General features: G+C 31.7%; 1 protein-coding gene across 11 annotated transcripts in view; it reads right to left on the reverse strand.

Moving 5' to 3' along the window:
• LOC142341428 (epithelial sodium channel subunit alpha-like) overlaps positions 1-15,241 on the reverse strand; it is a 137,459-nt gene that overhangs the window by 91,006 nt on the left and 31,212 nt on the right. For 2 of the 11 annotated variants that reach the window (XM_075392373.1, XM_075392365.1), the window contains exon 2: positions 13,992-14,200. The exons of 4 other annotated variants lie outside the window; for them this stretch is intronic. In XM_075392373.1, coding sequence (XP_075248488.1) covers positions 13,992-14,059 — 68 coding nt within the window. In that variant the 5' untranslated portion in view covers positions 14,060-14,200. Of the gene's footprint in view, positions 1-13,991; positions 14,333-15,241 lie in introns of those variants that run through there. 5 more of the 11 variants (XM_075392400.1, XM_075392409.1, XM_075392392.1 and 2 more) reach the window with 4 other exon arrangements.

The following is a 15,241-nucleotide window of genomic DNA, read 5'->3' on the forward strand; positions in this document are numbered from 1 at the left end:
CTATCTATCTATCTATCTATCTAACTATCTATCTATCTATCTATCTATCTATCTATCTACCTATCTATCTATCTATCTATATATCTATCTATCTATCTATCTATCTATCTATCTATCTATCTATCTATCTAACTAACTATCTATCTATCTATCTATCTATCTATCTATCTATCTATCTATCTATCTATCTATCTATCTATCTATCTATATATCTATCTATCTATCTATCTATCTATCTATCTATCTATCTATCTATCTATCTATCTATTTATCTATCTATCTATCTATCTATCTATCTATCTATCTATCTATCTCTCTATCTCTCTATCTCTCTATCTATCTATCTATCTATCTATCTATCTATCTATCTATCTATCTATCTATCTATCTATCTATCTATCTATCTATCTATCTATCTATCTATCTATCTATCTATCTATCTATCTATCTATCTATCTATCTATCTATCTACCTATCTATCTATCTATCTATCTATCTATCTATCTATCTATCTATCTATCTATCTATCTATCTGTCTATCTCTCTTTCCTTTTCTCTCAAACACAAACACAAACTAACGCATACACATACACATCCAAAACAACGTACATACTGCAACACCAAAACCGACACAAATTTTTTGTTCCGATCCCACTTGTGGGGGGAGGAACTATATACTCAAATGGGTTTTTTTTTGTTCAGTCAATTTTGGCCGATCGATGTATTCATCGCAGAGAAATGTGAGTGGTATCATTAAAAAGCCGGTCCAGCGTAGAATTCAAAATTAAAAAGATTCTTTTTTTGTCATTTTTGTTTTCGAGGAGTTATCGAGGATCGAAAATTTGTGTGAACACGGGGTATTTGTTCACTTTTAGTGTAATTTTTCTTCAAATTAAGATATTTTCTATAAAAATGGTATTTCAAACTCAAATTTTTTGCCAAAAAATGAACCGATTTTGTGATCCTAATAGACTAAAGGCGACAAAAAAGACTAGTTCGTGTCGCATAGGGAGCTTCAATATGAAAAAAAAATTCGAAATCTATTTGAGAGCTCTTTTTTATAAAATTTTTTTTTTTGCTTTTTTAGGTCACCTAGAGACAAGTCACTTTTCATATCGAGGTTCCGTTAATGACTAAACTCCATTACAGTCAAATGAAGTTCAGTGGGGATTTTTTTAAAAAAATCGTTTTCAAGGAAATGCTCATGTTTTTTTAAATTCGACTCTGATTTTTCTTAAATTTTAATGAAATTTTGAATTTCCCTTTGAGTTTTTACAAATTTTTTGGAGTCCTATGGAATGGACTCATTGACTAACAACTCAATACGTTCCGTAAGTGAGGAGAATTACGGAACATTTAGGAGATTTAAGTGAGCATATCTAGTGCATTGAGTGGTCAGGTAATGACTAATAACTCTTTAAAAAAAATTTTTTGAAAATTTTTTAGAACATTAACCAATCACAAACTTATTATCGTGAACTGTAAGTCAGTCTCTGTGATGACAGCACCCTCTTCTGTCCTACTCTAATCAAATTTGATCTAGCTGGCGGTTTTATCTCCTAACTTTTAGTAATATGACTTCAATGACACAAGATTTCAAAAAGTTTTATAATTTTTTTTTGGATATTTCCGTGTTATTGGTTACTTTTGAAATCTTATCACATTATCCTAAAATTGACAGCTCCTATTGGCTTCAAGACAACGTTCAGTGGATCACGGATAATTTTTTCAGGGAAAAGCTTATGGTTTCAAATGGCTTCGACCTTTTCTTCTCGCACGTCCCTAATGATTTTTTGGTTTTTGCCTGATTTTGTTGTTGTTTTCATAGTCATAACACTTGTTGTAATAACTTATTGATCACCTATGCATGACAAACATCCCCATTCTCCTATTGAAGCATATTTGAGCGTAATATTGACTTCTGTTGAAATTTATTGAATTTAGTGGCTGTTAAGAATTTAGAAATAATTTTTCAAAATTTTTTTTGAATATTAACCAATCTTAAAATTTTTGTGAACTGTTAGTCGGTCTCAGTACTGACAGAACACAATTGCTTTCTAGTGAAACTAAAATAAATTTCGTTGGTGGTTTTATGTATTAACTATTGATTATATTCCTTCAATAACACAAGAATTCAAAATTAAAAAAAAAATTGGACAATTTTGTATTATTGGTTACTTTTGAACTCATATCACATTATGGAAAAATTAAACACATTATCAAAAATTTATTCTAATCCAATTGGATTGGAAACGACATTCAGTGGATCACAGATAATGTTTTCAGAGAAAATTTAATGGTTTAAATGGCTTCGAAATTTTCTTCTCGCTCTTTCCTACTGAATTTTGGTTTTCGCCTGTTTTTGTTGTTGTTTTCATAGTCTTAGGACTTATTGTGATCTCTTACTGATTATCTATGCATGAAAAAAATCTTTTTCCTGCCATTGTGTTATTTCTGAGCGTCGTTTTTGACCTCCGTTAAAAGTTTTTGAGTTTAATGGCTGTTAAGACCTTAAAAAAAGTTTTTTGAATTTTTTTTTGAAGATTAACCGATCCTAATTTTTTTTCGTGCACTGTTAGTAAGTCCTAGTAATTACAGGATCCCTTTTTAATTCTAGTGCAGCTAAATTTAATCTGGTTAGGGTTTTCATCTTCTAACTATTAGTTTTAAAGCTTCAATGCCACGAGTTTTCATATATTTTTTTAAAAAAATTTTCGAGTACTTTTTCTTATTTTTGGATCCGTTTGAAATCTTATTACTTTATCCTATTACTGATGGTTCCCACTGATTAAGTAAAGACGTTCAACTGATCATAGATAAAGTTTTCACAGAAGAGCTTATAATTTAAATGGCTTCGACACTTTCCTCTGGCACTCTTACTGAGTTTTTGGTTTTTGCCTGTTTTTTGTTGTTGTTTTCATGGTCTTAAGACTTATTGTGGTCTCCTATTGATTATCTATGCATGACAAACATCTTTCTTTTGCCATTGTCTTATTTCTGAGCGCAGTTATTGACCTCCGTTAAAAGCTTTTGAGGTTAATGCCTGTTAGGACTTTAAAAATGGTTTTTCGAATATTTTTTTGAACATTAACCAATACTAAACTCTTTTTACGTGAACTGTCAGTCAGTCTTAGTACTTTTGGTATCTTTTTTTTCTAACGCAGCCAGAAATAACCTCGTTAGCGGTTCTATCTTCTACCTATTAGTTTTAAAACTTCAATGCCACCAGTTTTCATAGTTTTTTAAAATTTTGGGGCACTTTTTCTTATTTTTGGATCCTTTTGAAATCTTATTGCTTTATCCTAATACTGATAGTTCTCATTGGTTTAGGGAAGAGGTTCAATGGATCACATATAAATATTTCGGAGAGGAACTTATGATTTAAATTGCTTCGACACTTTCTTCTGGAATTTTTCTACTCAATTTTTGGTTGTTGCCTGTATTTGTTGTTGTTTTCATCTTCAGTAACTTATTGTCAGGTCTTAATGACAAACTATGAGTAGCCAACAACCCTGTTGTCCCATGGAGGCATAATTTAGCAGATTTAGTGGCTTCCGTTGAAAGCTAATGAAATTAATGGCGTTTAAACAACGAGTTTTCTCAAAAAATTCTTGGTTCTAATGTATTTGTTCACATTTGATTTTTTGAAACTATATTGATAAAAATGAGGAATCCCATTGCTGTTACAAAATTAATTGAATAAAGAAAAGTTTTTTGCAAAAAGTTCTTTTTTTAATGCCTTCGACATTTTTCTCGCTCAATTTTTTTCTTGAAATTGCTGTTTTTGCCTGTTTTTGTTCTTTAGGTAGCCGTAAATTGCTGACAAGTCCCTTAGGCTTGTAATTGAGGATAGAAATAGTGATGTTACCCGAATCATTTAGTCAGTTTATAGCCTTTAGGCTTAGAGTTTATGATATAAATTTTTAAACACTTTTCAAACTTTTCAGTTTTTGTTGTTCTTTTCGTCCTATTGGAACTTATTTTCATCAATGAGAGGTCACATCCAATTTCTTGTATTCCAAAAATTAACATAGCTACTGATATTATTTCTCATCGATGCTTTGTTTGTTGGACAACATGCGTTTTTATAAACGTTTTTTGAGTGGTCATTTTTTGCGCTTCTTTTTCTCTTCTTTCAGAACAATCGCGTAGTTACAGATCCCAATGGTTTACAAATGTGGCCCAAATAAATTTATTTAATCTCTCAGTATAATTCCTGCAGCTGAATTAGTAGAAATAAGAAATGGATTAAAAATACATAATATTCAGATAATAAGGCATGGCATTATGTATTTCAATTAGTAGATGGGTTGTGTAACGATTGTTTTAAACTTAAACGTATAATTTTGTTATTTCTTCATTTGCTTGACAATTGAGTCAAAAATGTAGATGAGCTCGGGTCGGAACATTATGTGCGAATGAACATTAACAAGCCGCCTTGTTGTTTTTGTTTTCAAAATTTGTTCTTCACTCAAAACCCAGTCTATTTCATGTCGGTCTTCTTTGTTTGCAGACACTTTCAGGTGCGGACTTTTAGAGTGTATTTATTGATTTGGAATTTTTAAGAACAACTTCTGTGGCTTAGTATTCTTTGTAAAAGATTTGTCATCAGAAATTCATTTCGTAATCGTTTTGCAATCTTTTTTTATAACATTTCGTTTAAACTGAAAACAACCTTATGTTTTCTAGTTGCTCAGAGCAACTGTTTGATTCAAATATTGGTTAAAGTTTTTGACACCCTCTGCCCTAGTTAATGCATGATAGTTATCTGCCAGATTCTGACAAAATTTAGTTATTGTCAAAAATCTAACCGAAATATGATAATTTTACGAGTCTACCAAAAGACTGTGTATCTTGCAGAGTCTGTCGCAAAAATATTATCGGCAAAAATTTTTATCTTACAAAATCTGATAAAATTTAAGAATTTTTGTTCCTCTTGAATTTTATTTGAATCGGTTGATAATATCTATTTCGCTTATTTCAGTTTTTTCCGGAATTAATTTCAGTTTAATTGCATTGTTTGTCAAATAAAAGAGCGTAAAACATCTTGTGTGCGTTCTGTGTTGTTTTCATAGACCGATAGACAACACTTTCTATCAATATGTCAGAATCACTAAATTGGTTCATCTCGCAATTGTTGTTTTTTCCTCTTTTTAGGTTCACTGAGATACAACCCCTCTGCTTTTACCTGTAAAATCTGACCAGAAGGTCCTTCAAAGTCGCTATCCTCATCCTTCCAGGTACGTAAAATTGCAAAACCCTGCAAAATGTCCTGAAAATCGAGCATGACTTTTTTCTGTTTTCCCATTTTTCTGCCTCAAAATGCCGGATCTTACTTTATTCCACCGCATCTTAACACTCCTTGTAATTTTCTTGGTATGATTGCTGCATCTTTACCGAGGACATAACGAATCATATCTGTCGAAACTGTAAGATGTTCCTAAGATTTCGAAAAGTAGGTGGAAGCACCGTTTTGTCATGATTGAGGCAATTAAACAAGAGCGAATTAGATTGCTGCCTAGCTGAGAAAAAATCAATTAATCCATCGTTTATTGATCGCAATTGATTACATATTGATTTTATTGATCAATCATATTATATCAATCATATGATTACATCGTTTATTAATCGTAATTGACGAGAAAAGGGAGTAGTTACTGATCAAGAAGAAATATCAAAGTAAAGTTTACTTTTTAAGATAATCAAAAATATTGAGAACATTTCTTAACATATTTTTTCATTTTTAGACGCCTAATGCTTACTCTATAACTGTATTAATCAAATTCTTTAGTTCCTTAAATACAGCTTTTGTATTACTTTTTGGTTTAAAAAATTAATCAAAATGCTGACAAGGTGGGTACACCCAAAATAAATTTTACTTCAATTTCGAGTTCACATTGAAACACTTGCCTACCGCAACATGTAAAGGTAAGACGAGGTGAAGGTAATATGTGTTTGATGACATCATTAACGCCAATATACAGACATCAATAAGCTTTGATTTGATACTCTGGCTTTAATCAGACGCTATTTCAAATAGAAAAGTGCATTAAAATGCGGACCACTGTGCCACTTCAAAAGAGGGAAAGCCAGCTAATCTGACACATTAATCCCCCATTCAGTTATACTGACATCATTCCTACTCGACCTGTCAAAGGCAGCATGAACTAAATTTGGCCTGTCTCTTAAAAAATGCACTATCAGCATATGAAGCAAGATAGGTACAAAATTGAAAGCATTTTATGAGAGGAAAAGTTTCATCCAATAGAAAAAGTCAACAATTTTACTTGTCATTTTACAGTTTTAATTGTCAATGCTTACAGCTTACATTTAAAATTATAAAAGTCGGTATGTTGCAAAAGTTAAATTACTGTCACCAAAAATATGTCTGACAACTTATGATCTGTAGCAGTAATTGTCAATGGAAACAATCGAATTTTTTCAAAAGGTCACAGAATTAAGGCGCGATGGTTTCAGATGAAGATAAAGATTTTGATATCTTCATTTTCTACTTTTCGTAATACAAAATCATAATAGAAATTCATAATACAAAATCATAATACAAAATGATAATACTTTTCATAATACAAAATTGCTTGACTTGAAAAACTAAACGATTTATCGAAAAAAGATGGAATAAACACCGCTTTTGTAGGGCCCTGTTCTTATACTTCTTGATCAAACATCTATCACAGACTAGATACGAACTTCAAATTTGTGTAACTAGCTTCTTGAAATAAGCGACCTCACCCTTTGGAACAAGATTATCCCAAGTTCTCAAGACCGAGTTAATACCATATGGAAGCCATGGGACAATTTTTATATTTTTCATGAAAAAAAGTAATTTAAGCTAACTTTTTCCTATAGTTTAAAATTTTAAAAAAATGAACCTGGTTATTTTCATCCATGCGTTATTTTTTTTACAAGTGTTCATGCCGCCTTTAAATCAAATCTTTCAAAATTTTTTTGAAATTGGCACACACAAAACGATTTTCATATTTTATAGTTCAAATTCGAAGAGAGTTGATAGAGAATGTAGAATTGAACAGACACAATTTAAGTTAAATTATTATTGGCAAAATTAACTGCTTGTTTCGATTTCTCTAATATGTTTGTTTTATTGAAGCATGTTGGGAAATACACTGTGCTCAACGATTCAAATAAAAATGCAAACACAAAAAATATTTTTTAGGTCTTTCGTTTATGCAGAAAATTTCATCGGGAAAAATTTCACACAAAAATTCTTTTGATCAAGTAATTTTGTTTCATTTTTGAAGTCATCAGATGAGGTATCAAAATTCAATAGTATTGATAAAGAACAATAGCCGAACCTTGAAGAAGCTATTATTGAAAAAGTCTAAAACAGCAAAATCGTCAATTTAGATGTTAGTTTTTTAAGTTTTTCGTTTATTGGGAAAAAAAATTCCGCCAGGGCAACTTAGACAAAAAAGTTTTTTCATCATATAAGTTTGCTTCTTTTTTGAAAACTTGAAATACGGTAGTAACTTTCAATATAATATATAATAACGGTGAACCACGCAAAAACAATTATTGGAACAATCTATTCAACAAATCTTATTTCTATAGAAAAACACATCCATTTTATTGACCCAATATATCAAATTTTCTCATCAAGCAAGATTACAAAAAGTGAAACACACAAAATCTTTTATTGGAGCATCTACTCACGAAGTTTTTTTTCGATCAGAAAACACATCCATTATTTTGACCAAATGTATCACACATTCTCATTGAGCAAGAGTACAACTATTTTCAAGGATTGAGCAAGAGCATCTGGTAAAAAACATATGTAGAATCATTTGTTTCCGTTCTGCCTAAATGAATGCTCTTTGTATGCATATTTGATCCAAAAGTTAACGGCGTTCACATGACAATGTATATGACACAAAAAAGTTCTGATCAGTGAAATAAGTTTATTTCAGCTGATCTGGTGGACTTTTGTTAGCTTTCAAAATATAAATTTGCCCACCGCGAACAAATATGCAAAATATTCAAATTGGAATAATCGTTGAATCGGCAGCTTTGAATTCCTTTTATAAAGATAAGAAATTTATTTATCCAAACTGCTTTGCACCTAAGTTAGCTATGTACCCGTTATGTTTACAAAAACTGACAGCGGTAAATATTAAAGTAAGGTTCAATTTTTATCTGTACAAAAACTCAGCATCACAGCAATTTTTAGTAACAATAAAAATTCTCGACGCAAGATACTCAGAGTGGAGTGACAAGAACTGAAAAAAAAACAATTTTATCCAAATCCGTTCAAATCTTGATAGAAACACCTTTCGAATGGGACATTTTTAACAAAAATTTTGTAATTTGTCTGGTATTGAAAAATTTTTTCATAATCGTGCATTTTTTGGAATTTATTTTTTTTAAACTTTATATCGAGCAACTCGAAATCGATAGGACTTTAAATGCTATAATTTCTAGAGAAACGACAAAAATATTTTCCGCGAAAATCTAGTAAAAAAATTAGCTAGTTTTCACGAAACTGAGTAGCAACCTCATTTCTGCGCCAAATCTGCTCAACGTGATCTGAAGCTCTCAAAATCATCGTGAAAAAAAATTGTTTAAATCGCCGGAAGCTTGATGGAGTTGAACAGATTTCATGTGGAAATCAGTTTAGTGCATTTTACGGAAAACTGGCAAGTAATTTCGTCGTTTCTTAGAGTTTGGAGCATTTAAAGTTCTATCGAGTTTCAGCCGAGCAATTGAAAATTATTAAGAGAGAAATTGGAATTTTACTAAAATGCTCTTCAAAACAAGTAGTTTAGCATGTAATTTTGCTAAGCGAGATTTAGATTTGTTAACGAGTGCAAGAAGCTCACAATCAGAATTTTATTTTCTGTCATTATCGACAACAAAAAAGTCATTTTTGCTTGTTCAATGCATTTCAGGCGGCATTCGGGTTCAAATTGAACAAAATAAAGATAGGTCGATTTCAGAAATATTTTATTGAAGAACCATGACCAATTTTGAAGTATTGTATTCCACAAGAGTAATAAATTGCTTTTCTTTCGGCTTCTCCCAAAACTTCAAAAAAAATCCATTTTGGCGTGTTATAGGAGCTTAACAATCATTTACAAAATCAGAAGATTTATCAAAACGAGGAACGCTGAGATATTTTGTCAACTTATATCTTGGAACATCGATATTACTCCAAAAAATTTGAATTTTGAAGACCTCCCATTCAACTTCTAAGCTTTTTGGTCTTGATACTACACAAAACTGCCTCTGGTGAATCATTGATGGAAGCTGTTATAAAAAAGACTAATCAAAAAGAGGAAAATAATTTCGGTAATATAATTGCTCCCCTAATTGGGGAGGGAAAACCACAAGTGATTTGATGAGCTCATTCTGTTTCAGTTTAAATACGATAAACGTAAAATACATTTCTGCCTTTTTTCAGCATAGGATAGATGTTATATTAGGTGAAAACTGGATTAGACCAAGAACATTTCGGCATTAGGCGAAAGTTTTTAACTTTAACTTGTTGAGTTAAAGCTGACAATAAAGTCTAAAAAGTGTTTTTCAATATCAACTTGACCATATATTTTAGTCAAAGATTTCTATTAAATTTGTCTTCTGGCAAAAATGTGTTACAAAAAATGCAATCAACAATAAGTGTTTTGAGCATATTCATCTCAGTTCAAATCCATCTCACGTTTCTTTTCACATTATTTAATTGCTCGTAGCTTTTAAATATTTATGATTTAAGCCTCGAATACTATCTATTTTATATTTTTTTCATTTCTTTATTCTTCTAACTTTTTGGTGAAATACCCAGGCGGAAGAATGAAATTACCTAAAAAAATTTAAATGAAAAGTAATTAGTAGTAATTTTTAACACTTTTGGATATGAATAAGTCAAACTTTAGAGAAACTACTTGATGTAGTCAATTGGATATTGAAGTGTCATGCTTGGTGTTCGCCTAATTTCCACAAATTACTTTTTGCCTAACCCGGTATTCGCCTAATATCCTACACCATTTATCCTTGAATGATTTTTGTCGTCAAACGCGAAAATACGAATGTCAATTGGCGTCATGAGGGGAACTTGAAAGTTGTGAACAAAGACAACCTCTTTGATGTGAATTGTGAATAAAGCCATTGTCTAGCGATTGATAGAGGCGAAAAGTTGGCAATTACGTGAATAACTTCCGCAAACTTGTTGTTCACACAGACAATTGGTGAATTTTCACTGCCAATAGATTTATGCAGAAATTTACTGTTAAGCTGCACAATCAAATAGACTGCAAAAAAAGTAAATTCAACTTTAATTGATTGAGCAAATGCGGGCATCCTTTCATGTATGCAATAACTATTTAAAAAAACACAAATACTGCTTAAAAAGAAATTTTATATTGAACTTAATCGATTTTTAGGTTAAAGAAAATCTTGTTTCTACAATCCTGAACCAAAGACTGCCAATGATTTTTTTTTTCGATTAAAATTTGTCGTTTTAGCGCAGCGCTGTTTTAGGTATGGCTGCTTTTCTTCTGTAAACTGTGAGTTTTTTTTTCATTTTGACCAATTCTACATTTGGGCTTGGACTGATCGATGATCTTCGACTGCTCCGAAAAAATGCCAACTAGCAATGGGAACATCCAGAATATTACATGGCATCATGAAAAATGTGGAGGAAAGTGGTGCAAGATATCATCATTCAAAAACGAAAAGTTTTACACCGACGTTAGCACCAACTTTTCCATTGTTGCTGTTCTTAATTGCTGTACGTAATAATGGGGTTCCGTTGCTCCTCCTCTACAAATGACAGTTTTCAAGGATTTTTAAATTTTGATTGCAACTAATTTGAATGTATTTTCTGTGTTTCAAGTACCCGCGTCGGCACTTCCCGGGTTGCTCGTCATACAAAAATCATAGTAGTCGTATTAGGTCGTATATGATTCTTAGTAATCAAACTATGTCATACATGATTTGTATGAGCTCTTCGTAGTCATACAAGGATCATATATGACTTCCAAGAAATCATACAGGTATCATACAAATATTGCAAAGCCTCAAAACTATATGACTCTCATTCTCTATCGAATTTGAAAAAAAAATCTGGGAAACCATATAACGTCATATAACACACATTAAACATTGACTAGTACCACAAATTCTCGCAAAATGTATTCAGAGGACATACTAAGTTATTGTATTGCAAATACAATCCACAATTGATTCTTTGTGTACGCTAAAAGAATAACGTTGCAATTTGAATATATTCACAAGACGAAATGATGTTAAATTCAAAAAAATTAATATCTCTTATAAATGAGCATTTATAGCTATGAACTGGCTACAGAGAATATCAAAACTTTAGTTATCAACTTGGAATTACTCTTTTATTTAAAGCCCAATTTTGCAAATGATATTGTAAGTTAGGGTCTTTTGGCGGATCACAAAGTGATGCCGCGGAATCACATGGGTGTTGCCTTACCGAAGAAATGTTTTAAAAAATCAAATGTAAAAATAATTTTGAAAATTATATCTGTGATTTCTTGGTAATCATACAATGATCATGTTTAATCTCTTAGTAGTCAAACAAAGATTGTACTAGGGGATACGTGATAATTTTTATCACATCATATTTGATACTTGTTTGACTACTAAGAAGTGAAGACCCGGGTTCTTAGTTGTCATAGAATGATCAAATATGATGTCATACAAATCATAACGTTTTGCATAGTAAAATCCTTGTTGGACTAATAAGAAGTCATACATGATCCTTGAATGTCTACCAAGAAATCATATGAGCTTAGTATGGTTACCACGAATCATGCATCTAACATCTGTTTTTGTTCATATATGAGAAACATTCAAAAAAACTTCTGCATATAACCTCAAATTCGTTTTATGATTATGTTCAAAATTACGAGATTATTCTTTTAGCGAACACAAAGAATCAAATATGGAATGTATTTGCAATACAATAAGTTAATTAATATGTCCTCTGACTGCATTATACGAGAATTTTAGGTACCAGTCAATGTTTTATGTGTCAAATATGATTTTGTATGATTTCCAGTTTTTCTTTCACCTTCGATGGAAAATGAAAATTTCTTAAAACATGTAAACTATTTGTGATGTTTAAAGTTTTCACAGTTCTCTACGGCAAATTTCTTCTTTGATTCAATTGAAGAAGCAAATTGCTAAGTAGGCTAGGACATTAACATTTTTCAAATATTGCAATCCTATGAGAAGCAGATTAATTTTGACATCATTAAAAATCTTCAGCTGCAGACAGTTCCACTTAATTTAACCCCGATTCATTTAGCCCTTCATAAATTAACAATATATCAATTCACCTTCCTCTCATTTACAATTCACCCCCCAAATTAGCAGTACGATTTACCAGCATGATTTTTCATAATTGAGTGGATAAATTAACCGATTGTTCGATTGTGATATTTTCTTATCAAGTCCCACAGGTCGCTGAGGCATGGCTATGGCCCGCAAGGCATGACCGAAGGATGATAGTTCGAATGTTATTATTACCAATTATATAAATGAATAAAATCGGGGTTGAAAGATAGTGAGGTGAACTAATCGGTGTGAAATGATATTGAACATGAAGTGGGGTGAATTAATCGGGTTGAAATGGATGAAATCTTCATCACAGTTGGGTGCCATCAAGTTGTTTTGACAGCTTATATTAAACCTGGCATAAACCGCTTGTCTAATGTCGGAACAATAATTGAAAAGTAAGTTTTTGACAAAAAAGTTTCAATGTTTCTATGTAACAGCCAGTTTTTGTGGTCAGAAAAGAACAGATTTTTAAACTCGCAAAGAAAATATCAGAGTGAACGAGCTTGAACAAAAAATACCCTAGTTGAGAAGACCGAACAAAAACGACGCAAGAAATGTTCGGTATGTTTGGTTCGTTCGGTATGATCGGTTTCAAATGAAAGAAATTGTCGGTATGTTCGGTCTAGAATGTAAGAAAGCTTCGGTGTGTTCGGTTTTGCAGGATTCGGTATGTTCACTATAGTGACGTCATGTCTGTAAAATTTGTCTGTAAAAATGTTTCTCAAAAAGTGTATCAGGGACTTAACAAATATAGAGCCAAGTCTGAATGGGAACTAACTGAAGTATATTAAGCACGAAACGTCGACACAAAGAAGTGTCCAAAAAAGAAGCTTTGAAAAAAGACGCATCAATAGTTTCAACTAGCAACTGGGCCTTGTATTTAATTTATTTAGCAGGTTTGAAACAGTTTGCAAAGAGATGTCTTTGTTCGGTACCAATTTGAAAAAGAAAGGTAAAAAGCATTTACCCCCCCCCCCCAAATTGCGCACAAACATATACATTTCAAGGATGCAGCGATGTTTTGAATTTAACACATTTACGGTAATTAAACTGCTTATAATAATCTTCGACCGGTGCGGGTAATATATTTTGACTAAAATAATCGATTTACAAGGATCAAAAATTACATGTTTGGGGGACAAACAGACTTGTTTTAAGGACTAGAAGTAATAGTGTTAAAAGTGCTAGCTGTAATATAGGATGATATATAAGCAATGAAAAGATTTGCTGTCCAGATACAATCGAATCTTCGAGGACGATCCAGATAGAATCGAATCTTAGACGATCAACGAGAGATATCGTTGTTTTTGAGTTTCAGAGATATCATTCCTACTATATCAACATAAACTGCACAATTTGAGGACGATATGCAGCTAAACTAGATGGCGGAGAAAAATTTAGAAAAGAAGACTTTTGCCTTGATTTTTTTTATTACTAAGAACCTGAACTTTTGAAAATAGTTCAACATATAATCTTTTTATATTATAATTATATTATTATTATAGAAAAATATATTGGTACACAAACAAGTCCGTTGTAATGACAAAAAGCAGGAAAATTCATAATACGAGAACTTCCTTTTTCAGCAAACCCCCCCCCCCCCCGAATGCATTTTTTTTCGCGGATATATTACTTAACTCAGTTAAACTAACCTGTTTTCTGTGTCTTTCATGCTAGAGCTTCCACAAATGTCCACTTCGTGTTTGTCAACCCCGTCCATTTTTAATGGTGTTTCTGATAACCTTCTATGGTTCCACAAACAACTATACACGTAACGTCCTTTCAAATCCTTAAGAAAAAATATCTTAAGGAATATATGGTTCAAATTAATGAGAAAAACTTCTCGACGACTATGTATTAACTGCGGTAACAGAGCACCAATAATTCACTTTGGAGGGCAATGGATCTGCTGGTTGAAGACTATATGCATGGATTAAAAATTATTGGCTGGAGGATTAGAAGACCAAAAGACAAATTTACAATACCTAACAATGAGATGAAAAACAATTCCTAACAGTAGATTGTTGGTGCCAAATCCCCCCCCCCCCCTAAAAAGCGTAAATTGTAAATTGTCTACCTCTAGAAAAATGTTGACAGCATAGTTATTTAATGTCCTGTTTTGTATCATTGGTAAAACCGAATAAAATATTTTCTTCAATTCAGAAATTAAGAATTTGAATTAGTGGAAAAAGCAGGTTTAATTTTACTAATATATCCACAATTTTGTCATTTCTGTAAAAAAAGACCTATGTAATTACACTCATTTCGTTATATAATAAAAGGTTTTTATAACAAAATGAGTGACTAAAAGAACAAAGATGTTATCATTGTTCGACTAAGGCACCTTATTGCAACACCGATCAACTTTTTGATCCTTTTCCTGTTATAAGGCACAACAATTTAGGCAATTTGGAAACAAATTATATCCTTGAAAGACTCCTAGTCAAAGGATGATTTATAAAATTCTTAGTTAACCAAGTATGACTTCTGAGAACTCTGAATCGTGGACAATCAGGGGATCTAAGATAAGGACAACATTGTCAGATATGTTAGCTGTTGATTTTTTCAGACAATTTTCACCCGACATCAACAAACTTATTGATATTATTGCAAGCTCCAATCAAATAATAGTATAAATAAGTACAGTTATCAGAATTGGATCGGAATAACTAGAACAAAAATCTTTAAATTTCAGATAAAAAACAATATGAAAATCGGGAAAAATTAAGATATCAGTGAGCTCAAAAATTTTTACGAATGAATCTACGAATTTTAATGGAATTTGAAGGAATTAAATATTTCTTTTTCTGGTCAGCAAGATTTCGTGAGCTCTGATCAGATGATGCACAATAGTGTCGGATAAAGTTTCGATGATTTTCAATATTATTCGATAATTCCGTAG

This window comes from Convolutriloba macropyga, chromosome 1, assembly GCF_964194025.1.
Source record: "Convolutriloba macropyga chromosome 1, txConMacr16.3, whole genome shotgun sequence".
Classification (NCBI taxonomy): Eukaryota; Metazoa; Xenacoelomorpha; order Acoela; family Convolutidae; genus Convolutriloba; species Convolutriloba macropyga.